Genomic DNA, 23,972 nt, shown 5'->3' with positions numbered 1-23,972 from the left:
AGAATTCTAACATTCAAAAACCAGCAAACCTCCCTGGACACTCAATAAGAGATTTAAAAGTGGCAATCCTTCAACAAAAAAACTTCAAAAAAAGACTTCAATGAGAAACTGCAGAACTGGAATGAATTTGCAAACTGGACACCATCACACTAGGCCTGAATAAAGACTGGGAGTGGATGAGTCACTACAAGAACTAAAAAAACCCAGAAAACTAATTTCCTCATGCTAATTTGCCCCTACTGTTCCTCACACCTTCTTGTTAACTGTTTGAAATGAGCCACCCTGATTACCACTACAAAAGTGCCATTGATGACCCATTGAGTTTGAAAAAATTGAGGGACCTAGAATGTATGGAGTGCTGGAGAGAGCAAGGAATCTAGAATCCAGGGACACTGCAGGGTGTTTGAACAGTGAGATACCTGGAACCCATTAGGATTTAGAACGATCAGGGATCTCGAAACAAATGGGATGCCAAGTTTTCAACTCTCCCTAAGGCTGGGCATCTTCAGGCCATAACCTGTTGTCATAAATATAAAGGGAAGGGTAAACACCTTTAAAATCCCTCCTGGCCAGAGGAAAAATCCTCTCACCTGTAAAGGGTTAAGAAGCTAGGATAACCTCGCTGGCACCTGACCACAATGACTAATGAGGAGACAAGATACTTTCAAAAGCTGGGGGGAGGGAGAAACAAAGCCTCTCTCTGTCTGTGTGATGCTTTTGCCGGGGACAGAACAGGAATGGTGTCTTAGAACTTAGTAAGTAATCTAGCTAGAGATGCGTTAGATTCTGTTTTCTTTAAATGGCTGAGAAAATAGCTGTGCTGAATGGAATGGATATTCCTGTTTTTGTGTCTTTTTGTAACTTAAGGTTTTGCCCAGAGGGATTCTCTCTGTTTTGAATCTAATTACCCTGTAAGGTATTTACCATCCTGATTTTACAGAGGTGATTCTTTTTTAGCGGTGATTCTTTTTTACTTTTTCTTCTATTAAAATTCTTCTTTTAAGAAACTGAATGTTTTTTTTAATTGTTCTTAAGATTCAAGGGTTTGGGTCTGTGTTCACCAATGCAAATTGGTGAGGATTTTTATCAAACCTTCCACAGAAAGGCGGGGGGTAACGTTTGGGAGGATTTTGCGGCGGGGAAAGACGTTTCCAAACGGACTCTTTCCTAATAATAATAATACCGGTTAAATGTTTGGTGGTGGCAGCGAAAGTCCAGGGGCAAAAGGTAAAATAGTTTGTACCTTGGGGAAGTTTTAACCTAAGCTGGTAAAAGTAAGATTAGGAAGTTTTCATGCAGGTCTCCATATCTGTACCCTAGAGTTCAGAGTGGGGAAGGAACCTTGACACCTGTTGTGCGTTCTCATATCTTCCACTAGACTCGGAGGCACTGCTGCCGAGATCGTCGACAAAAGCCGCTTTGACCAGAGTGAGAAAAGACGTCCTGAAGACCTGCCAGAACTTCTCTCCCACAAAGAGATAGAGGATGGGGGTGAAGCAGGCATTGAAGCAGGACGTGAAGGTGTAAATGACCAAGAGGGTGCCTGTCACTGACTCTGGCACCTCCTTCTTGGAGAGCTTCAAGCCGTGGTAGAGGTGGTAGGGTAGCCAGCCAAGAAAGAAGGAAACCATCGCGGCCACCATTACTTTGAAGGGCTTCCCAGCCCACGTCAGCTTCTTCTCCTTCATCTTCAGCCCAACATGGACATAGCATCCCGTGATGATACAGAATGGCAGCAGGAAGCCCAGCAGGAACCGGACTGTGAAGACAGCCACATGGACCCGTCTCCCCAGCCCCTGTGGCTCGGCTCCATTCCAGTCTCTGGAGAGGGTGTAATTGTTAATGCAGATGATTCTGCCCCCGTCCAACACCCGGGTCTCCCGGAAAGCCAGGTAGGGAGTGCTGATACAGAAGGAGGCCAGCCACACGCCCACAACCAGCTTCCCAGCCCAGGGCACGGTGCGGTGATTCCGGCACCAGATTGGGTGGTGAGTGAGGGTGTAGCGGTCCAGGCTGATGAGGGTGAGAATGAAGACAGAGGAGAACATGCCCAGAGAGATGCAGGTATTGAGGATCTTGCACATGGCTGTGCCGAAGACCCAGTGTAAACCCATGAGGAGGGAGACGATGAAGAAGGGGATCAGCAGGGTGAGAAGGAGGTGAGAGGAGACCAGGGAGAGGAACCAGAGCGTGTTCACCGTCCTCCTCATCTTCAGTCCCAGCACCCACAGGTACAGCCCGTTCCCCACCACACCCACCAGGAAGGTGGTGAAGAGCAACACTGCAGAGGCCAGGTGAGCGGAGCTCGCAGCTGCTTGGGTCTGGCTGGAATTTTCCCCAGTGGTTGGTGGGAGAGTCGTGTCCATGGTACCCTGGGGAGAGACAGAAGAGGGGTTGGAAGGGATGACAAAAGACAGGAAATGGGACAGTGGAAGAGGAAGAGTGAAGAAATAACAGAGGGGGTTAGGAGCACACTATTGGACAGGACATAGTTCGGTACGCTCTGGTCCTCCAGAATATCCAGGCTGGGTATTCTCAGCAACTGGGCTATAGCCGGTGGAACTCCCTGCTACAAGGCAGAACTATGGGCCGCAGAGGAGGAAAAGAGGGATAGCAGACTTGGACGGAGTGGGGAAAGGGGACAATCTGGTAGGTCAAATACACAGCGAAGCTGAAAATACCACATTGCTGTGATCTTGATGACGGGCTGGCACAGAGGAGTGGGGAATGGGACACAGGGCCTTTCCTCCCTAGCAATTGCCAGCTCCAACCTGTCTCCAGGGCAGGGACTAGCTGGCTCAGGGAGGGAGGGATCGGTGCTGTTGACTCCTAGCATGCAGGACCTGGTGATGGTGGAAGTCACTGCTACAAGCTGGAAAAAGCCACCCCACTCCCAACCTTCTGTGCTCATCTGCCTGTCACAGGAATTCATGCTACACCCTGACTTGTGAGAGTGGGCAGGGTCCTTCTCATTCTCATTATAACACAGAAAGCCTCAATCCACTGACCTACTTCTCTGCCCCCCGCCTTGCTGCCAGCCCTGCACAATGTATTCTATCCTAAATGACTCTCTTGGATTCTGAATCACTAGCTGGCTCTGGAATCTCATTTCTTGTAAGCCTCTCAATGTGTTCAAACTCAAAGTCTATGGGTTCTAGATTCCCAACTGGGTCTAGAACCTCGGGGTTCTTACCTCTACCTGGGACAGCGCCCCCCATGGCCTTGTTAGATTGGAGTTCTTTCTCCTCTGCAAAATGGCCTAATGGTTAAAGAAGGGGGGTGGGAGCTGGGACTCCTGGTTTCTCTCCTCGGTTCTTAGAATGGGGTGCGGGGATGGGGGTCAGAACTCCTGAGCTGTGGGAGGGATGTGGGGTCCGTGGTCTTAGAGCTTCATAAGTGGGAAACACCTCATCAGATTAAAGGTGAAAAGGAGAGAAAAATTCACCCATGTCAGAGATCTCACCTCCTACTTCTGTCTGTTGAATGCTCCAGGCTAACCCCAGTGCTACCCAGTGGCAGGGAGTTTATTGGGCTATCCCCACTGACACCCAGTGGCAGGGAGTTTCACAGCCTAGCCCTGCTCATACCCAGTGGCAGGGAGTCCTCCTGGTTTTCCTTGACAGTGGCAAATTTCTGTGGCTTCTAGGTGGTTTTAGAAAGGAAATTTCCCTTCAGACCTAACCAGGGGCCTCTGCCTATCGTCTCGACTCACCTGGGGAACGCAGGACCCAGCGCAGAGAGAAACTTGGATGGTGTGTGTTTGCCCAGCAAAGCGTCCGTGAGTCTGTCCCCAGCACGCCGGAGCCCTCCCCTGTGTGTTGAGTTCACTCCCCTTAACTCTGTGTCTTCTACATGCTCCACCCCCACCTACTCCCTGAGATCCACAAGCTGCAAACCATGAATGGAAATGATCATCCGTCACTGTCTTAGCAGCGAAATCTCCTAAGCAACAACCATTGCTTTAAAAGTGGCCCCCACTTCCTCCCAGAGCCTGGCCTAGAACGCAGGAGTCCTGGCTCCCAGCCCCCCTGCTGTAATGAACTAGATGCTTGGCCAGAAGCTCATCTATTGAGGCGTGCCCCTATGAAGAGGAAGGGCCTGTATTTTGCACAAGTCCTTTCCTGATACGGGCTGCACCACAATCCAGAGATAACCCAGCGCTGTTAGCTCAACACAAACGCTGAGTCACAAATGATGCAACTCCCAGCCGAGGAGTGGGGGGTCTAGTGGTTTGGAGTGGGGACGGGGGGACTGGGAGCCAGGACTCCTGGATTTGTCCTCAGCTCTGGGATGGGGGGTGGGGTCTAGTGGTTAGAGCAGGTCAATAGCTGTGATGGGACCTATGTTATCTACATGTTGTGGGTACGTCCCTGGGTGAGACAACTCATGTGAAATGCGGCCCCTTCCTGTTCTAGATAAAATCTCAGTCACACCCAGCCCTCCCCAGAGTGTTTGTTACACAGGCCCCCATCCTCGGAGCTGGGACCCTGAGATCTCCGACAGGAACCCAGCGCCAGTGGGAAAACAGCCCCCAATGGCATGGTACACAGGACCAAGGTTGAATTCTGAGGGGAGTGGGATCTAGTGGTTAGAGTGGCTAACTGGGAGCCAGGACTCCTGGGTTCTATCCCCAGTTGTGTGTGGAGAATGGGATCTAGTGAGTTAGAGTGGGGTGGGAGCCAGGACTTCGGGGTTCTATCCATGGCTCTGGGAAGGGATGGGGTCCAGTGAGATAGATCAGGGGGCATGGGTTTTGTGAGCCAGGACTCCTGGTTCTCCCTGTATCGGGCTGGGGGACTTGCCGGTTTGTGCAGGGAAGAGAATGAAATGCAGGGATTGTCAGCGTTAGGGCTCCACGCTTCTGTCGCTCTCTCCCTCTTCTCCAATTCCCTTTGTGTTCTTCCCACACCTCCTTAGGGTCTCACGGCCCCTCTGCCTTCCCAACCAGCCAGGTCTCTCATGGCACCTCCGCCTTCCTGGGCAGCCCGAACCCTCACAGCCCCTCCGCCTTCCCGACCAGCCTGATTCCTCACGGCCCCTCCACCTTCCTGACTGGCCTGACCCATCATGGTCACTCCACTTCCCACCCAACCCGGCCCCTCCAGTTCCCGACTGGCCCAGCCCCTCCACTGCCAGGCCCTTCACCGCCCTTCCGCCTTCCCAGACAGCCCGACCCCTCACAGCTCCTACACCTTCCCAGGCAGCTCAGCCCCTCATGGCCCCTCTGCCTTCCCAGGCAGCCCAGCCCCTCATGGCAACTCCCCCTTCCTGGCCATCCCACAATTCATGGCTCCTCCACCTTCCCAGCCAGCCCAGCAGCCAATGGGAGCAACCCCCAGCTTGTCGGGAAGGGAAGTCAAGTGGCAGCTGCTTGTGGCATCCCCTGCTGGGATTGCTGGCTGTGGGCTGTGCCTGTGGGTTCTGGGGCCGAGGATGATGGTGACCTCCCTCTTCTCCTTCCATCTCGTGCTCCCCTACCTGCTCACGCCCTGCTTTATAACTCTGTTCGCGTCTACCTCTGCCTGGGTTTCCACTGGGTCTTCGGCACGGCCATGTGCGAGCTCCTCAACGCCTGCCTCTCCCTGCGCATGGTCTCTGCATCTTCCTCCTCACCCTCACCAGCCTGGACCACTGCACTCTCCCCTGCCGCCCTGTTGGGTCCCGGCATCACCCCAGCGTGGCCCAGGTCAGGAAGCTGTTCGCAACTGATCTCCTTCACCCTCAGTGCTCCCTAACTGGGTTTCCGGGAGCTCCTGGAGATGGAGGGATCAGGGTTGTCTGCACGAATAGTTACACCTTCTCTGGAGAGGGGGACAGAGCCGAGACGCAGGCCTGGAGGACACGTCTCCATCTTGTTCTGTTCAGGGTGCAGTTCCTGATAGGCTTCCTGCTGCCCCTCTGCACAAACGTGGGATGCCATGGCTGGACGGGGCTGTAGATGAAGAAGAGGGGGCTGGCGCGGAGCAGGAAGCCTTTCAAAGTCATGGTAACTGCCGTGGTGTCATTCGTCTGCTGGCTGCCCTACCACCTCTGCCACGGCCTGCTGCTCTACGAGAATGCGTTGCTGGTGTCATTCACGAGCACCTTCCTGCTTATTTACACCCTCCTGACGTGTTTCAACACTTTCTGTATCCCTGTCCTCTACATCTTTGTGGGGGAGATGTTCTGGCAGGTGCTCCGGATGTCCTTCATGACTCTGGTCAAGGCAGCTTTCATTGATGATCTCAGCAGCGAAGCACCTGAGCCCAGTGGGAAACAAGGGACAGAAGTTGAGGGACCAGAACTGGAGATGGACTGAAAGTGCCTGGAGTAAGAGAACACTGGAAACTTGTCATCCCACCTGTTCCTTCATCCCTGATTGAACTAAAATGTGATGGGTTCCCGGTATTTCAATATTTATAAACCGAGCAGTGTCCTTGGGATTCCAGGTTCCTTGTCACCTGCAGAATCCCATGTGTTCTAGGTCTCTCAATCTTTTCAACATCAATAGGTCTTTAAAGAATCTAGATTATTATCCACCTCTTGAACCTCATTTGTTCTTGGTCTTTCAATGTTATGAAACTTAGTGTGTGTTCAAGGGTATTCCAGATCACTAGCTGGTTCCAGAATCTCATTTGTTTTAGGTCTCTCAATGTATTCGAACCTAACTGATTCTCATGGGATCTGCATCATTGGCTGGCTCTGGAATCTTTGTTTTAAATCTCTCAATGTGTTTACACTCAATAGGGTCCATGAGTTCCAGATTCCTGACTGGAGCTAGGATCCCATTGGATTCCGGAGTGTTTTCAAACCATATAGAATTGAACAGGTTCCAGATTCTTTGGATCTGGGTGTGTATTCGGAAGACACCTGCCAGACGACAGGCCATCAAATGTGATAAGCCATCAGGAAGGAACAACTAAGCTATGAAGATACTAATCTCTCTCCCTCCTGGGAGGCTTCCAGGGACCTAACTGTGACACTACTACGTCAGTGGTCTTGACACCTGATGCTAAACATTACCTGGGACTTTTTGTAACTTTCCACCGGAAGGCAAGAGGGGGTCAAGTTTGGGAAACAAAGGATTCCCGCATCATGTAAATCCTATTTAAGGGTCGAAAGGAAGGCAAACGTAATTCCTCCTCTCTACGGCCTATCTGCCCAAGAAGAAAGACCGGTAAAGCCACCTGAAGGGAAGGCGGGGCAGGGAGAGTCCAGACAGAGAGGGGTCCAATCTGAAAAGAAATGTAACTGAAACTCTGAACCACAGAAACTTTGAAACCAGCCAAAAAGAACATTTAGGATAAGAAATTACAGGTTACTATTTGTAAGCTCAAAAAGAAAAGGAGTACTTGTGGCACCTTAGAGACTAACCAATTTATTTAGCTGTAGCTCACGAAAGCTTATGCTCAAATAAATTGGTTAGTCTCTAAGGTGCCACAAGTCCTCCTTTTCTTTTTGCGAATACAGACTAACACAGCTGTTACTCTGAAATTTGTAACCTGTTTCTTAAGTATATTGAGCTTATTTTGTTTTATTTGCTCAGGAATCTGCTTTGTTTGGTCTTTTATATTCACTTAAAATTCACCTTTTGTAGTTAATAAACTTATTTCTTGTTCATAATATAACTCAATTTGTACATTTCATAACTGACTGGGCGGGGCGGGTGGGGGGAAGAGGCTGTGCATACCCTCCTCCACATTGAGGGAGGAGGTGGATTTCATAATATACCTTTGGGTCTGCACTCCAAGGGAGGTGGATACCTGAGTGCTGGGGCAAGTCCCTTAAGCTGAGGCTTCCCAGAGCTGATCTCAGTGTCTGTTTTGTTCTGCAGTTTGGTGTGGCCCTGCCTGTGTGTGTGCTGGAGGAAGCTTAATCGCTTGGCTCAGCAAGACCGGTAAAAAGGGTGCCCAGGTTGGCATAACAGGCAGGCTCAGTGGTATCTCAGCACATCTGGTGATATCCTAATGGGGCAACCTGTCACACTGGGCATCTAGGGAAGGTCCCAGCTCTGGAAGGAGTGTTACTTGGAGTTTTATGGCACAAGACTCTTGTGCAAAGGGCTGGGGATCTAAGTTTGCCAAAGTGGCTGGTCATGCTTGGAGCTTCAAGGTTTTGGGTGTTTCCGAGTTGAGTGGTCTGATGTTCACAAAGTGTCAAGCACCTTCCCTGTCGAAAATCAGGTCTCTTTAAGGGTGCTCAGCTGGGAAACATCCCAAAAACTAGAAGCACAAAAAATTGCAAAAAAATTCGGGAGACTAAGCTGAAAGTCAATAAGGCAATGGAGTAAACAGGCGAGAGTCTCAGCTTGTGTAAAGCAGTGTGTCACGGAGTCCCTGGGCGATGCTCTGGAACTGCTCCCCATGAAGCCAGTCAGGACCCTGGGGAAGTCTCCTTTCTGTGAGCAGCCTGTCTTCAGGACACACAGCTCACAGAGCTTCCACCTTCCTGGGTCTGACCTCGGAGCATTCAGCATCCTCTGCCCCTCCATGCGCTTCCCCCAGCGAGTCCGCTCAGGCAGGGCTCCTGGGGAAGCCAGAGGGTCCTGCACCCCAACTTCGCAGTCAGACGTGACTCTCAGCCAGCCAGTAAAACAGAGGTTTATTAGATGACAGGAACATGGTCTTACACAGAGCTTGTAGGTGCAGAGAACAGGACCCCTCAGCTGGGTTCATTTTGGGGGGCAGTGAGCCAGACAACCACGTCTGCCCTTCACTCCATGTCCCAGCCAGCCCCAAACTGAAACTCCCTCCAGCCCCTCCTCCTCTGGGCTTTGTTCTTTCCTGGGCCAGGTGGCCACCTGATTCCTTTGTTCTCCAACCCTTCAGCTTTCACCTTGCAAGGGGGGGAGGGCCAGGCCATCAGTTGCCAGGAAACAGGGTGTCGGCCATTCTCTGGGTCCAGACCCCTGTACACACCTGCCCTCTAGGGCTCTGCAATGATCATACACCCTTACCCCACCACCTAGATACTTAAGAACTACATAGGGGAAACTGAGGCACCCCCACAATATTTGGAGGAAACATTAAGAACAGTCCCACTTCGTCACATCTCCCCACCTTCGAGATCGAACTGAGCGGGGTCACTTTACCCGGTGACCTGGGGAAGTTCGAAGCCACCAACGTTCCCATGGATGCCCCAGCATCTCTCCCATTCCTTGGTAGGAGTTACACCAGGCCCTTCCAGTTTCAAGCCCTCCCTTAGGTCGGGGGTGGTCGATAGCACTAGCAGGCCGCATGTGGGAAGGTTTCTGCAGCCCATGCCCTTTGGCCACCCCAAAACCCCAGGGGGTCAAACTGGGATTGGGTCTTCTCCCCAACAAGCTGGCCAAACTCAGCCAATTAGTTATCGGACTGTTTAACTTTCTTAACAGCGTTCACTTCATCTGAGACCTTCTCAAAGCTCTCCACACTGGGTCTTTCAACAGGACAGTCAGTGGATCCATTCACAACAGAAAATTTCTGGCTGTTAGGAACTGAAACTTTCTTGATTAAATCACTTTCACACCCTTCAGTTGCAGTAAACTGCTTGCAAAGACTCCATGAGGATTCCTTTCCCAAAGGCTTTTCTATGCAACAATTCACCCCTCCCAGAAATTCTGCTCTTACCCTCTTTACCAAGGGCTTGCTCTAGAGGAAGACTTTCCTGAGCAACAACAGACTCTTTCTGGGTCTCCCTTACATTCAGAATCACCTCTGGCCCATCAGGCAGATTCCTACACAATCCCCTTTCAGGCCAACGTACAGACTTCCTAGATAAAAGGTTAGAAGCATTCTCCTTCCCTTTGCCACACACAAGTTCAGGAATCTTTTCCTTCTTGCTACAGGTTTCCACACCCTCAGTAGGTAACACAATCACACACCTTCATGCTCTCCTTGTGCCCTGGCTAGGATCTCACCCTGATTAGACAGAGTTGCTCCACCCTTTCCCAACAACACACTAGCAACAGGCAAAATACAAACACCAGAATTGTCTGGTCTCTGGGATTTTACATAGACCCTAACTGGATGCGACCTAGTTACAGGGCCATTCTCCCGAACAGATAGAAACTTAGGACCCTTCCCTTCCTGGGCTTTAGCTGAATCCAGAACCAGCTCTGAGACAACTGCACGACCCTCAACCATCACAGGCTGAAAGGCCCGTTCTGTTTGCTCCACAGACCAAGAAGAGCTGGACACACTTTCTCCTTTACCAGACACACAGGTTGGGATCTCATTCCCTTTGTCCCAGCACACAAGGCTGGTCAGAGACAACTGCTTGGAGACCGGGGTAGCTCCCTCCATAGGCAAGTCAATACCCCAGACAGACACAGGCACATTTCCTTCACTGTCACAATTCTCCACCCAGCTAACAGGTAAGGTCCAGGGACTCTCATCTTCCACTCTCCTCGCCTTCCCACCCTGCTGACTGGACACAGCCATCAGATCACAAGGCTGCCTAGGCTCATCCAGACTTTCCTTACCCAGCACCTTGCCACTCCCCACAGATCCCCTGCCCGGCCTGTGTCTCCCCCCACTCAGCTGGGGTCTCAGCTCCCACTGTGCTCAGCACTGCCCTTGCTGTCCCAGTGGGGGTAGGCAGCGAGCTCGCTGCTTTCCTCACTGCATCAGAGCCAGCGTGAGCCCCCTCTCCGGTGTGCAAGAGGGCAGGGAGCATCTCTCTGTCCCACTCAGCCCCAGGGGTCTGGTTACAGGCAGGCAGGTAGCCCAAGCCTAGCGGCTCCTCCCTGTTGCCAGCCAGGTCATCTGCCTTTTCACTGACCATTCCCTCTCTGCCGATTGGTTCCCTGGATTCAAATTCAAACCCTTGGCAGTTACAGGAGCAGGGCCTGGATCCTGTCCCAAACAGACACAGTCACCCCACAACAGGGTCTCACAGCTGGTGTCCTGGAGAACCCCAACGACCAGCCAGCCCCACCCCTCCTGGGTCTGCACCGGGATCTGGGACATAGGCAGGGCGAGGGGCTTCGTCCCTGGGACCCTCACCCAGCTCACACAGCCCCTCAGCATCTCAGGCTGCACCACCCAGGGCCTGACAACAGTTGTCTCTGTCCCAGGATCTCGCCACCCCAGGAATGTCTCCCCATTGACCATCCCCTTCCGCTCCCACTGGGGGTCCGCGGGGCCTGGCCCCAGGGAACTCCACACAGACAGATAGGTTGGGGTCAGGAGTGGGAGCCTGTCCACCTCCCCACCCCTCTGGTTGACGGAGTCTGCGGCCTTGGGACCCAGCAAGGGAGCTAGACACCGGGGCTTTTCCGCAGGGTCCCCTTCATTCAAATCGCCAGCCTGCTCAAAGGCAGTGAGGTGGCATCCACACCCCCCCCCTTAACTAGGGGCAGCAATTTAGTCTCGAGGTTCCCTGCGGAACTGGCCCCCCAGGGTCTATCCCCACTCACCCCGGGGAGGTCCCCTAGGCCTCTCCACCCCACCACCGCCAGTTCATGCTGCTGCTGCTTCTGCAGCTCTTTCTCGGGCTCTCGCTGTCTCCCACGGTCCTCTTGCTCTCTTGGACTCAGCTTCAATCCCGTCCGTCTCTGATCCCTAGATGGGGAACCCGATCGTGAAGACCCCCGTCTGGTCGGGGACAGGAGTCTTGGGGGTGCCTGGCTCCCACTCCAGCTGCTCCCAGATCCTGCTGTAGCCCCATTTGGGGTCAGGAATCTGTTCCTTAGAGCCGTCATCCTCCTCCAGCTGCACGATTAACTCTGCTTTGGTGAACTTTCCAACGCTCAACCCTCTCTTTCTGCACAGGGTTACAATGTCCTTCTTAAGGAGACGGGGACAGGCCATCACTCCGCTCCTCCCAAGTTGTTGTGGACTCACAGGCCTGTGTGCTCTCAGCTCCCCACGGTTTCCAGGGAGAACCCCTAGTGTGCCAGCCCTTCTCGAGGTCACCACCTCTTTGCCAGGGTCGAGCTGCAGACTCCTCTGCCCCTGAGACTGCTCACTGCAATCCGGGGGACCCTGTTACTGCACAGTTCTTCTCGCTGGTCACACACTCCCAGGGGTTAACCGCCCCCCGAAACCACTCCTCTCTCAGCCTTCAGCACGCCTGGTCCTCATCAGTTCCCCTTCGTTTTACTGCTCCCCCGTCACTTACTGCAGGAAGCGCCACCCACAGGGTGCAGTACATCCCACCGCTCCCACCAGTTGTCACGGAGTCCCTGGGCAATGCTCTGGAACTGCTCCCCATGAAGCCAGTCAGGACTCTGGGGAAGTCTCCTTTCTGTGAGCAGCCTGTCTTCAGGACACACAGCTCACACAGCTTCCACCTTCCCGGTCTGACCTCGGAGCATTCAGCATCCTCTGCCCCTCCGTGCGCTTCCCCCAGCGAGTCTGCTCAGGCGGGGCTCCTGGGGAAGCCAGAGGGTCCTGCCCCCGACTCCGCAGTCAGACATGACTCTCAGCCAGCCAGTAAAACAGAGGTTTATTAGATGACAGGAACATGGTCTTACACAGAGCTTGTAGGTGCAGAGAACAGGACCCCTCAGCTGGGTCCATTTTGGGGGGCAGTGAGCCAGACAACCACGTCTGCCCTTCACTCCGTGTCCCAGCCAGCCCCAAACTGAAACTCCCCCCAGCCCTCCCTCCTCTGGGCTTTGTTCCTTTCCTGGGCCAGGTGGCCACCTGATTCCTTTGTTCTCCAACCCTTCAGCTTTCACCTTGCAAGGGGGGGAGGGCCAGGCCATCAGTTGCCAGGAAACAGGGTGTCGGCCATTCTCTGGGTCCAGACCCCTGTACACACCTGCCCTCTAGGGCTCTGCAATGATCATACATCCTTACCCCACCACCAAGATACTTAAGAACTACATAGGGGAAACTGAGGCACCCCCACAATATTTGGAGGAAACATTAAGAACAGTCCCACTTCGTCACACAGTGTATATCTGTTGACTTCACTTCAGAACTACTGAGTACTTCTACTGCCTCTGGTTGGGGGGTAAGGTCTGGTGGGTTAGAGCAGCGGGGGCTGGGAGCCAGGATTCCTGGGGTCTATCCCTGGCTCTAGGAGGGGAGTGGGATCTAGTGGTTGGAGTGGGTAGGGGTGTTAGAACCCAGGAGTCAAAGCTTCCATCTGCAGCTCTGGGTAGGGAGTGGCATCTAGTGGTTAGAGCAGGGGATGCTGGGAATCAGGACTCCTGGGGTCTATCCCTGGCAGGGAAGTGGGGTCCAGTGGTTAGGGTAGGTGAAGAATAAAAGCAAGGATTCCTGCATTCTCTACGTTTTACCCCTGCATCGAATTGTGAACTGATTCCCGTGAAAGGCTGCATCCTCCTGTTCTAGCTAAAAAGCCCCAGTAATGCCCAGCCAGCTGGGACAGCTCACAAACGGCAGGTTGGATGTGCTAAGATGGGGGAGGACAACGTCACACGCCTCATCTCTAGGTGCAAAGACTAAGAACGGTGCCTGTGGTCCGCCCCCCGTCAGCGCACAGCTCAGGGCGTGTGTCACTCACTGGAGAGTTCCTGTGCGAGCCACAGCCAGCAGAGGTGTGAACTGCCTGTGAGCCAAAGTGCAAACACTTTAGTAGCGGAGCAACGTCTGAAATATTTCTGTACCAGTCCCAGCCCCCATTCGTTCAATAGCCGAGTTCAGGGGCTGTACGTGCTCTGCCTTTCAGGAAGACCTGAATCTTCGGTTTTTCCCCGGCTCTGCACCAAGAACGTCCTGACAATCTGAAAACGAGAAATCGGCTCATATTTTGGGGAGAGGGGCTGAATCCTGGGAGCGCCTTGACCCAACGCTCCCACATCTGCCACACAAACCCCACCCCAGCCTCCACTGCAGAGTGCCGGTTTTCAGGGCAGCTGCTCTACACACGGGGGTGTCAGTGTGATTTGGATCTTAGCAGCAGCTCACATTCAGAGGGCTGCATCTCATGAACTCCCCAACCAATTTGTCACCCATTTCCCAAGCAGACTCCTGCCCAGCACATGAGACCTGTTCCCACTAGCAGGCGCTGACTCTGATCTGGCTTCAGGGCCTGGGACTAGCATGGTCGGGGAGGTAGGGATAGGGGGTGTTGACTCCTAGCATGCAAGAGCTGGGGCCAGTGGAACTCACTGCTACAAGGTGGGGAAAAAAAACCATCCTTCCCCGCCTCTTGTACTCTTCTGCCTGTCACAGGAACTGCTGCTACTCCCTGACTCGAGAGCATGCAGGCTCCTTCTCACCCTCATTGTAACACAGGAAGCCACAATGCACCAGCCTGCTTCTCTGCCCCTCAGCCATGCTGCAGCTCTGCACCAGGGACCTCCGGGCTATTGTCTCTGTCAGGGACTGCAGCCCCCCTCCCCAGGCCTCGTTAGCACAGTGTCCTCTGTGCTCTGCAGACTGGCCTAATGGTTACAGCTGGGGAGACTGGGAGCCAGGACTCCTGGGTTCTATTCCTGGCTCTGGCAGGTGAGTCAGGTCTAGTGCGTTAGAGCCGCAGACTGGGAGGCAGGACTCCTGGGCTGTGGGAGGGACATGGGGGGGGGGGGTCCTGTGGCTTAGAGCTTCGTAAATGGGGAACACTTCATCTGATTAACCTGAAACAAGAGAGAAAAATCACCCATGTCACAGACCCCACCTGCTACCTCTGCCTATTGAGTCCTCATGTTAACCCCATTAATACCCAGTAGCAGGTAGTCCCACTGGTTTGCCTTGGTAACAGCAAATGTCTGTGGCATCTAGGTAGGATTAACAAAGAAATTCCCCTTCGGACCCAATGAGGGGAGCTGCCCATCGTCTCGACTCACCTGGGCAGCGCAGGACCCAGTGCAGAGAGAGACTCAGATGGTGTGTATTTGCCCAGCAAAGCGTCCGTGAGTCTGTGCTTTCCTGGGTGTTGAGGTCTCTCCCCTTAACTCTGTGTCTTCTACACGGTCCACGTCCACCTGCTCGCTGAGATGGAGAAGCTGCAAACCATAAATGGAAATGAATGAATAAATTTGGACACTGTCTTAGCGGAGAGACCACCTAAGAAACAGGCATTACTTTAAAACTAGCCCCCACTCCCCTGCCAGAGCCAGGGATAGAACCCAGATGTCCTGAGTCACCCTCCCCTGCTCTAACCACTAACCCTGAGGCCTCGGCAGGGAGCAAGAATCCTCCAGTCCCAGGGCTGCAGAGGGGGTCCAGGAATTGGGGCTTCCCAGAGCTGGGGACTCATATCCAGCTTCTCGTCCACTGTAATCCCCAGGTTCTTTTCTGCAGAACTGCTGCTTAGCCAGTCGGTCCCCGGCCTGTAGCGGTGCCTGGGATTCTTCTGTCCTCAGTGCAGGACTCTGCACTTGTCCTTGTTGAACCTCACCAGAGAACCGGAGAAAGTGGAAGCCATGATTTGAGCGGGGCAGCGTGCAGACAAAGAGACAAACAGCTGCAAACAGCTCGGTTTCCCCAGGTGGCAGGTGGGAGAGGAAACTGAACAGGTTTCAATTTGATAATTTTCAGAGGAGCAGCCATGTTAGTCTGTATGCGCAAAAAGAACAGGAGGACTCGTGGCACCTTAGAGACTAACCCATTTATTTGAGCAGAAGCTTTCGTGAGCTACAGCATCCGATGAAGTGAGCTGGAGCTCACAAAAGCTTATGCTCAAATAAATTGATTGGTCTCTAAGATGCCACAAGTCCTCCTTTTCAATTTGATAATGTGGCAGAGAAAAATATACAAGCCTTAAGGAAGAAGGGGTGGGGCTGTGCAGGGCGGAGAAGTGGGCCGAGAGGCAGGAATTTTGCACTGGAAGTCAGCCAGACGGGGAAAGTATAAATCAGTCCGACATTAATCTACAACTAGCAGCGTGATCTTGTGAATGTGGAGACACGGGGGACTCCCGCATTAGGACTGTGTGTGGCATGGTGTGAAACTCAGTGTGAGCTAGGACAGTGACAGAGACGAATTGAACCCCTCGAATGAGCTGGAGGCCGTACAGCAGGCAGCTGAAACCACGGCAAGATGATCGACAAGGCCAGGTGAGCCAGAAACCCACGTGCGTACGCTACAGTGTAAATCCGCCTTTCGTAAGCGCCCAGACCTGCGGTCACGGGCTGGAGGGCATCCTGCTGCTCATAAAAGCCTACCATCAAGAGCCATGAAAACAAGAGAAGCCAGAAGCAAGAAAGGGTTGTTAGAAATGCAGTCGTAGCCATATGGAACCGTCCTGTGTGTGGGCACGGATGCCCGAGGTGTGGCAAACACAATCATTTTGCCAGTGTGCAACTCAGGAAAGGGAAAGTCCCAAATAGATGTTTTCCCTCACTGAAGCAGAAGAGCAATCACAAGATCTATTCCTCAAGATGGCTAAGCCAGGGGACCCCCTGCCACTAGACACCGGTGCCATTAACTCAAGGTACCTGCCACCACTGGACACGATCAGGGTTAACCCATGGGATCCCCTGCCACTGAACACGAGTGGCATTTACCCTTGGGTCTCTGTAACAGGGTGCCTGCTACCTGAGTGCCCCCTTGTGGCCAGAGCTCACTCTGCAGCACCCTTCCTCACTGCTGGAACTCACTGCTACAAGACTGGATGGCAGGTGGAGAGGGGAAAGGAGGACAATGCAAGTGGGAGGAGCAGAGAAGGGGAAAATAGTCTAGAGGGTCAAACACAGAACCACACAGAGAAAATGATGTGGCTCTGATCTGGATGCTTGGCTGACTCAGGGGCGTGAGGAAAGGGACATGGAGAGTTTCCCCTCAGGGGACGCTGCATCCAGCAGAGCTGCAGCAAACACCGGTATACAATAGGAGGAGAACAGGAGGCTGAGAACCAGGCAGAGGAACCACTGGCTGGTCACCGTGCTCCTCATCTTCAGCCCCAGCCCCCGCAGGTCCAGCCCCCTATGGCAGGATGATGGCAAAGAAGAAGACTCGCAGCTGTGAGCTGATTTCCCCTCCCACCTTCCCTGGGGGTGGCCAGAGATGGCTCCCGTGCTGGCACGGGGGTCGATAGCAGTGTCAGGGCCGGGGAGATCCCTGGAGTAGGAGAGAGGAACAGAAAGAGTTTGGAGAAAGTGCGGCAGACAGAGATATAGGGACCCTCATGCCTCAGTAGTGGAAGAACAGTATCTCCTTCACCACCCAGCTAAAGACAATCCACTTTATAAACAGAATAGAACCCAGGAGATCGGGCTACCGGCGCCTCCCTCCTGCTCTAACCACTAGACCCCACTCCCCTCCCAGAGCCAGGTAAAGAACCCAGGACTCCGCACTTGCAGATCCCCTGGGGTCACCAACTAGACCCCACCCCCCACAGTTCACCCTTGTTGTCGCATACCGTGCAACTGGGGGCTCTCTTTTCCCAGTCGTGTTGGGCTCCCGTCGGGGGTCTCTGGGTCCCAGCTCCGTGGCCAGGGTCCGTGCAACGGACGCGCCAGGGAGAGCTCCGAGTCACTGAGGGTTTTAAGCTAGAAGAGGAAGTGGCAGCCTTTCCATGAATTCCTTCACCAAGGGACTTAGCAAGAACATGTAGGTGAAACAGGAACCTTCACTTCTCTTTTCTCAATGCCCAACCACCCCACCGCTCAAACCACCAGACTCCACCCACTCCCAGAGTTGGGGATACAACCCAGGAGTCCTGGCCCCAGGCCACCTTGGTCTAACCTACTAGAGGCCACTCCCCGCCTCCCACAAGCTCAGACAGAGCCCAGGTGTTCTGACTCCCAGCCCCCTGCTCTAACTACTAGATCCCACTCCCCTCCCAGAGCTCGGGAAAGAACCCAGAAGTCCTGACCCCCAGAAACTCCCTGCTAGGATCTAGACAACTGGATGTTCTAGAGCCCTGCTAGCATCCTGTGTCCAGTTCCGGTGCCCACAATCCTAGGGGGATGGTGATCAATTGGAGAGGGGTCAGAGAAGAGCCAAGAGAAGGATTAAAAGGGTGGAAAACCTGCCTTACGCAGCTTACAAGAGCACACAGAGTACGAACGCTGCCTGGACAGCTCGCCCAGGTGTAAGCAGCCATGTGGACTGGGAGGCCCAGCATAGGTTAGTAAAGACACCCCAGATTTTTGGGATATATACCCAATGCAGCTCTCTGCACTTGCATGCGGTGTCCTCCACACCTCACTTTAGCAGTGTAGTGTCCCGCTGCCAGAGTCTTTTGTTGCTGTCTGGAGGCCTGATGCGTGTCAGGCCTTGTAACGGGGTGGCAGTGGCCTATCACCAGTGCCCCCCCACCCCCGGATCAGAGCTTTGTGGTGAGTCCTCAGCAACTCAGCCCTCCGGAGAAGTCACACACAGTCTGTTTGTGAAATACAAATCAAACTCTGGCCAGGGTACAAGTCCAACAGAGGCCTGTTTCAGTGCCCTCTGGAATGTCTCTATCTGCAGCTCTCTCCTTGGACTCGCTCCTCAGTCCATCACAGCACCCTGGTTCAAACTGGCTCCCCTTCTGGGCCCCAGCCCCTTCTGGGCTCTCTCAAATTGTCCCTGCTCTGGTATGGAGTGGTGCCCCAGGGCTCCCTCCCAGGAGGCGATGTCTTTGCCTTCTCTGGGCCTTTCTGGCCCCAGCTCTCCTGCTAGGCCACTAAAAGAGTTCAGTTCCACCTTCTGGGGTACACAAAGAGTCCAGCCCACTTTCCAAGTGGCTAGTGGGTGGAGGGATCCCAGCCCACTCACGACTCCAGAGCCCAGCCTAGGGACCGGATCGATATCAGCCATCTGCCTTGTGCCTTTAAATAAACTGTATCACTGCTACAATTCCCGGGGCCACTTCCCCAGAGCCCCAGCATGTTCTTCACCCACACCTCAGGGGCTTGTCCTGGTTGAGTCTCAGCAGCCAGCCCAGAGCTCCTTCTCGCTCCCCCTGGTCTCTGCCAGCAGGGCTCTGTCCAAAGTCCTGTAGCTCACCCAGGCCAGCCACACTCCTCCAGCTCCAGCAAAGAACTTCACTCAGTTCCTTTTATATGGGCCTGCTGGGCCTGGATTGGCTGCTCCCTGCAGCCTCTCTGATTGGCTGTGTCCCACACAGCCACTCTAGGCAGCTTGGAGGACCCTCTGCACTGCCCTTTTCTGGGTCAGGATGTGGCAGGGCTGCAAGGCCTCCAGCAGGGGGCCTTAAGGCCTCGTCCACCCTGCCACAGGCCTAATCAATTGGCCCCCAGAAGGGGAGTGTTTTAATTCCCTTTGGACTGATATGTTGAGTTCTATGCACTGCCCCCAGTGTAGACACAGTCTGAGACTGAGAGACTCCAGGAGCTCCATCTCTGGAGCTTAACAAAGAGAAAGTTAAGCGGGGACCTGATACCCATCTGTCAGTACTTCCATGGGGAGCAAATATTTGACCGTGGGTTCATCAATCTAGCAGAGGAAGGTCTAACATGATCCAGTAGCTGGAGGCTGACGTTAGACAAATTCAGGCAGGAAATGAGGTGCATGTCTTTAACAGCATGGGGAATTTACCATTGGGACCATTGACTGAGGTTTGCAGTGGATTCACCTTCACTGTATCATTTTCACTGTATCATATCACCTTCACTGGCTATTTTAAATCAAGGTTGGGCATTTTTCTGCAAGATCTGCTGTAGGAATTAGTTGCGGAAGTTCTCTGGCCTGTGTTATATGGAAGTCAGACTATAAGGTTAAAATGGTCAATTCTGACCTTAGAATCTACGAATATAAGAAGCCACAGAAATTTGATATCATTAGGGTTAACCTGTGGGACTCCCTGCCACCGAACACAAGCAGCATGAACCTAGGGGACTCTGTGCCATTGAACACAAGTCTATCAGATGAGCCATTCCCAATTTAGGATGCTTTAACACACCAGACCCCACTCACCTCCCAGAGCTGGGGACAGAACTCAGGAGTCCTGAAATAAGTTCAGCTGAGCTATGCTGATTTACATCAGCTCACAATCTGACCCATTTTCTGCATGCCCCAAAGTAACCAGTGACATTTGGTTATTCCATTTGGTGGGAGGAGGGGAAGGGAGTTACCCCACCATGAAATCAGTTTTAATACCAGATGCTTGGGATGAACAAGGTTCGAGAAAGACTGGTTTTTAAAGTTTGAGAGTGGTCGAACCCCTGAGGTTCTAGAATGCCAGGATTCTAGAACCTATGAAATACCACCGGGTATAAAAACCATATCCCCAAGTGCAAGATTCTGGAACTGACCAGGAATCTAGAGCCCAAAGGACCCTACCAGGCTTTAAGAAGCTTGGAATCCATAAGGATCTACCAACAGTGATAGATTTAGAATACATGGACTTTTATGCAATTGAAAAAGCATTTTGACATCCAAAACTACACACAGTTCCAGAGTCAGCCTAATATAGGCCTCTTGGGCTCACATGGAGTTTTATACTATTTCTATCCATGGCAGCGATAGCTTTCTGGAACCAAACAGGAATCTAGAAGCCTCTGGACCCTAAGGGGTTATAATTAAGGCTACATTTTAGTCATGAGTAATTTTAGTAAAAGTCATGGACAGGTCACAGGCAGTAAACAAAAATTCATGGCCTATGACCTGTGCATGACTTTTACTATATACCCCTAACTAAAGCTTGGGCAGGGGACCACGGGTGCTCTTGGGGGGGGGGCATTCCAGAGGTGCTGCAGGTGCTGGGGGAGCTGGCCTGGGATCCCTGCTGATGCTGGGGGGGAGGCAGGGCTGGCAGCGGCTCCCTACCCCCCTCTGTGTGTCTCTGCAGCTCCTAGGCAGCACAGGGGCCAGGGGGCTCCGCACGCCGCTCCCACCACAATCCACAGGTGCACAGCTCCCATTCGCCAGGAACCACAGCCAATGGGATCTCCAGGGGTGGAGCCTGTTGGTGCAGGTAGTGCAGAGCTCCCTGTCCCCTCCTCTGACTAGGAGTGGCAGGGCCATGCCAGTGGGAGCCAGGAAGGCCCCATCCCAAAGTAAGTACCCCCCCGGCATCCGCCACCCCTTCCCCTAGTCCTGAGTCCCATCCCACACACCCAAACCGCTGCTGCTGGCCCAGGGGATACCCGGCTCAGGCAGCCCCTGGGCCAGCACCGGCCACTGTAGAAGTCACGGAGCTCACAAAAAGTCACGGAATCCATGACCTCCGTGACAGACTCTGAGCCAATTATAATATGCCACGAGACATAGAACACAAGAGAATCTAGAGCCAGCTGCGAATCTAGACCCAAAGAAACTCTATTCAGTTGGGACATATTGAGATACCTAGAACCCAATCAGTTTAAAACTAACAGGTATCTAGATCTTGCAGGACTTCAAGTTTTTCTCTACTTCCATGCAGTTAGCTTCTCGCCTGTTCTCCCTCTAGAATCTGGGCCAGACACATCGCTGTCGAGATCCTCATGAAAAGCCGCTTTGACCTGAGCGAAGAGGGACGTCCTGAGCACCTGATGGAACGTCTGCCCCACAAAGAGGTAGAGGACTGGAGTGAAGCAGACGTTGAAGCAGAACATGATGATGCTAACAAGCAGGAAGGCATCAGTCAATGATTGTGGCACATCTCTGATGAGCGTCAAGCTCTGGTAGAGGTGGTAGGGCAGCCAGCCACAGAAGAAGGACACCACCGCGGCCATCATGACTTTGATGGGCTTCCTGCTCCGTGCCAGCCCCTTCTCCTTCATCTCCAGCCCCATCCGGCCGTAGCATCCGGCGATGATGCAGAAGGGCAGCAGAAAGCCCAGCAGGAACCGGACCACGAACAGCACAACATACATGTGTATCCTCCAGGCCTGCATCTCAGCTCTGTCCTGGTCTCTGGAGAGGATGTAATAAGTGGTGCAAATGACCTTGCCCCCCTCCTTCTCCCAGGTCTCCTGGAAAGCCAGGTAGGGAGCACTAAGGGTGAAGGAGGCCAGCCACACACCCAGGACCATCTTCCTGCCCCGGGACATGGTGCGGTGACGCCGGGACCAGACTGGGTGGCAGGTGAGGGTGTAGCGGTCCAGGCTGATGAGGGCAAGGAGGAAGACAGAGGAGAACATGCCCAGGTGAGTGCAGGCACTGAGGACCTTGCACATGGCCATGCCGAAGACCCAGTGGAAACCAAGGAGAACATGGACAGTGAAGAAAGGGAGAATCAGGGTAAAGAGGAGAGAACAGGAGACCAAGTGGAGGAACCACAGCGTGGTCACCGTCCTCCTCATCTTCAGCCCCAGCACCCACAGGTACAGCCCATTCCCCACCACACCCACTAGGAAGGTAGCAAAGAGCAACACAGCAATGGCCAGGTTAGTGCTCTTCATGGATGCTGGAGGCTGGCTGGAGTTTGTCCAGGTTACAGGTGAGAGGGTCATGTTGCCTCGGTCCATGGTGCCCTGGGGAGAGACAGAGGAGGGGTTGGAAGGGATGACAAAGGAGGGGAAAAGGGAGAGTGGAAGAAGAGGAAGGGAGAAATAACAGAGGGGACCTCTCTGGGCACCCTCTGGTCCTCCAGAATGTCCAGGCTGGGTATTCTCAGCAACAGACCATGGCCAGAGGAACTCACTGCTACAAGATAGAGCTGTGGGCAGCAGGGAAGGGAAAGAGGGACAGCAGATGTGCGGCGAGTGAGGAAGGAGACAATTGTCTAATAGATCAAGTTACAGCTCTGCAGAGAACATCACATTGGCTGTGACCTGGAGGGACGGTTGGCTCAGTGGGGCAGGGAATGGGACACAGGGCCTTTCCCCACTAGGAGGCACCGACTCTCATCTGGTTTCAGGGCCTAGGACTGGCTGGCCAAGGGAGGTGGGGATCGGTGCTGTTGGCTCCTAGCATGCTGGAGCTGATGCCTGTGGAACTCACTGCTACAAGGTAGAAAAAGCCACCCCACCCCCACCCACCTTGTTCTCATCTGCCTGTCACAGGAACTGCTGCTACACCCTGATTCATGAGAGCGCACAGGGTCCTTCTCAGCCTCACTGTAACACAGGAAGCCTCAAGACACCGAGCTGCTTCTCTACCCCACAGCCGGGCTGCAGCTCTGCATTAGGGACCTCTGGGCTATTGCCACTGTCCCAGAATGTGCCCCTCACAGACTTGTTAGACTGGCGACCTCTGTGCTCTGCAGAATGGCCTAATGGTTGGAGAAGGGGGTGTGGGAGCCAGGACCCCTGGGTTTTATCCCCAGTTCTGGGAGTGGGGAGGGGTTGAGAAGGGGTGGGAGGTCAGAACTCCTGGGCTGTGGGAGTGACCCGTGGCTTAGAGATTCATAAATGGGGAATACCTCATTTGATTAACATGAAACAAAGGGAGAAAAATTCACCCAGGTCACAGATCTAACCTAACAACTCTGTCTATTGAGTCCCCATGTTAACCCCATTAATACCCAGTGGCAGGGAATCCCACAGGCTAAGCCCACTAATACCCAGTGGCAGGGAGTCCCACAGTTTGCCTTGGTAATAGCAAATGTCTGTGGCTTCTGGGTAGGATTAGCAAAGAAATTCCCCTTCAGACACAACGAGGGGCCCCTGTCCATTGTTTCGACTCACCTAGGCAGCGCAGGACCCAGCACAGAGAGAGACTCAGATGGTCTGTGTTTGCCCAGCAATGCATCCGTGAGTCTGTGCTTCCCTGTGTATTAAGGTCACTCCCCTTAACTCTGTCTTCTACACGCTCCACCTCCGCCTGCTCTCTGAGATGGAGAAGCTGCAAACCATAAATGGAAATGATCATTCGGACACTGTCTTAGCAAAGATACCACCTAAGAAACAGCCATTGCTTTAAAACTAGCCCTCACTCCCCTGCCAGAGCCGGGGATAGAACCCAGGAGCCCTAGCTCCCAGGCCCCCAGCTTCTCTAACCCACTAGACCCCACTCCCCTCCCACTGAGTCACCCCTCCCCTGCTCTGACCACTAACCCTGACGCCTCGGCAGGGAGCAAGAGCCCTCCAGTCCGAAGGCTGCAGTGGGGGTCCGGGCTTTGGGGCTTCCCGCACCCCACCCAGTGCTTCTGCCAGGTCTCTCGGATTTCCGTTGGAGTGGGACATCAAATTTTCCAGGGGCCCCCAATTGACCAGAGCCCCTGGGCACAGGATCCATCGGTCCATTGGATAATCCGCTACTGCCCAGCCAGGTTCCTTAGAC

The 23,972-nt window shown here is 53.5% G+C and overlaps 2 protein-coding genes and 1 pseudogene across 2 annotated transcripts; 1 reads left to right on the top strand and 2 right to left on the bottom strand.

The window, feature by feature from the left end:
• Positions 1-1,316: 1,316 nt before the first annotated feature.
• LOC140902861 (probable G-protein coupled receptor 33) lies at positions 1,317-3,910 on the bottom strand. The gene is made up of 2 exons (XM_073323433.1): positions 3,713-3,910; positions 1,317-2,372 (listed from the first exon to the last, which is right to left on the bottom strand). Exon 2 carries the CDS (start codon positions 2,364-2,366, stop codon positions 1,317-1,319), a length of 1,050 nt encoding a protein of 349 aa, XP_073179534.1. The 5' UTR covers positions 2,367-2,372; positions 3,713-3,910.
• A 1,376-nt stretch (positions 3,911-5,286) lies between these two features.
• On the top strand, positions 5,287-6,298 carry LOC140902964 (probable G-protein coupled receptor 33; annotated as a pseudogene).
• Positions 6,299-21,175: 14,877 nt separating this feature from the next.
• LOC140902963 (probable G-protein coupled receptor 33) lies at positions 21,176-23,556 on the bottom strand. Its single transcript, XM_073323544.1, has 2 exons — positions 23,378-23,556; positions 21,176-22,222 (listed from the first exon to the last, which is right to left on the bottom strand). The coding sequence occupies exon 2, from the start codon at positions 22,214-22,216 to the stop codon at positions 21,176-21,178; it is 1,041 nt and encodes a 346-aa protein (XP_073179645.1). The 5' UTR covers positions 22,217-22,222; positions 23,378-23,556.
• Positions 23,557-23,972: the final 416 nt, after the last annotated feature.

This window comes from Lepidochelys kempii, chromosome 24 (assembly GCF_965140265.1).
Source record: "Lepidochelys kempii isolate rLepKem1 chromosome 24, rLepKem1.hap2, whole genome shotgun sequence".
NCBI classification, from domain to species: domain Eukaryota; kingdom Metazoa; phylum Chordata; order Testudines; family Cheloniidae; genus Lepidochelys; species Lepidochelys kempii.
The sequence above is the reverse complement of the archived record's forward strand: the minus strand, read 5'-3'. Positions and strand labels throughout refer to the sequence as shown.

Bases quoted from the DNA above. Each gene is read 5' to 3' on its own strand.
- LOC140902963 (XM_073323544.1), bottom strand. From the start codon at position 22,216: ATGGACCGAGGCAACATGACCCTCTCACCTGTAACCTGGACAAACTCC.
- LOC140902861 (XM_073323433.1), bottom strand. From the start codon at position 2,366: ATGGACACGACTCTCCCACCAACCACTGGGGAAAATTCCAGCCAGACC.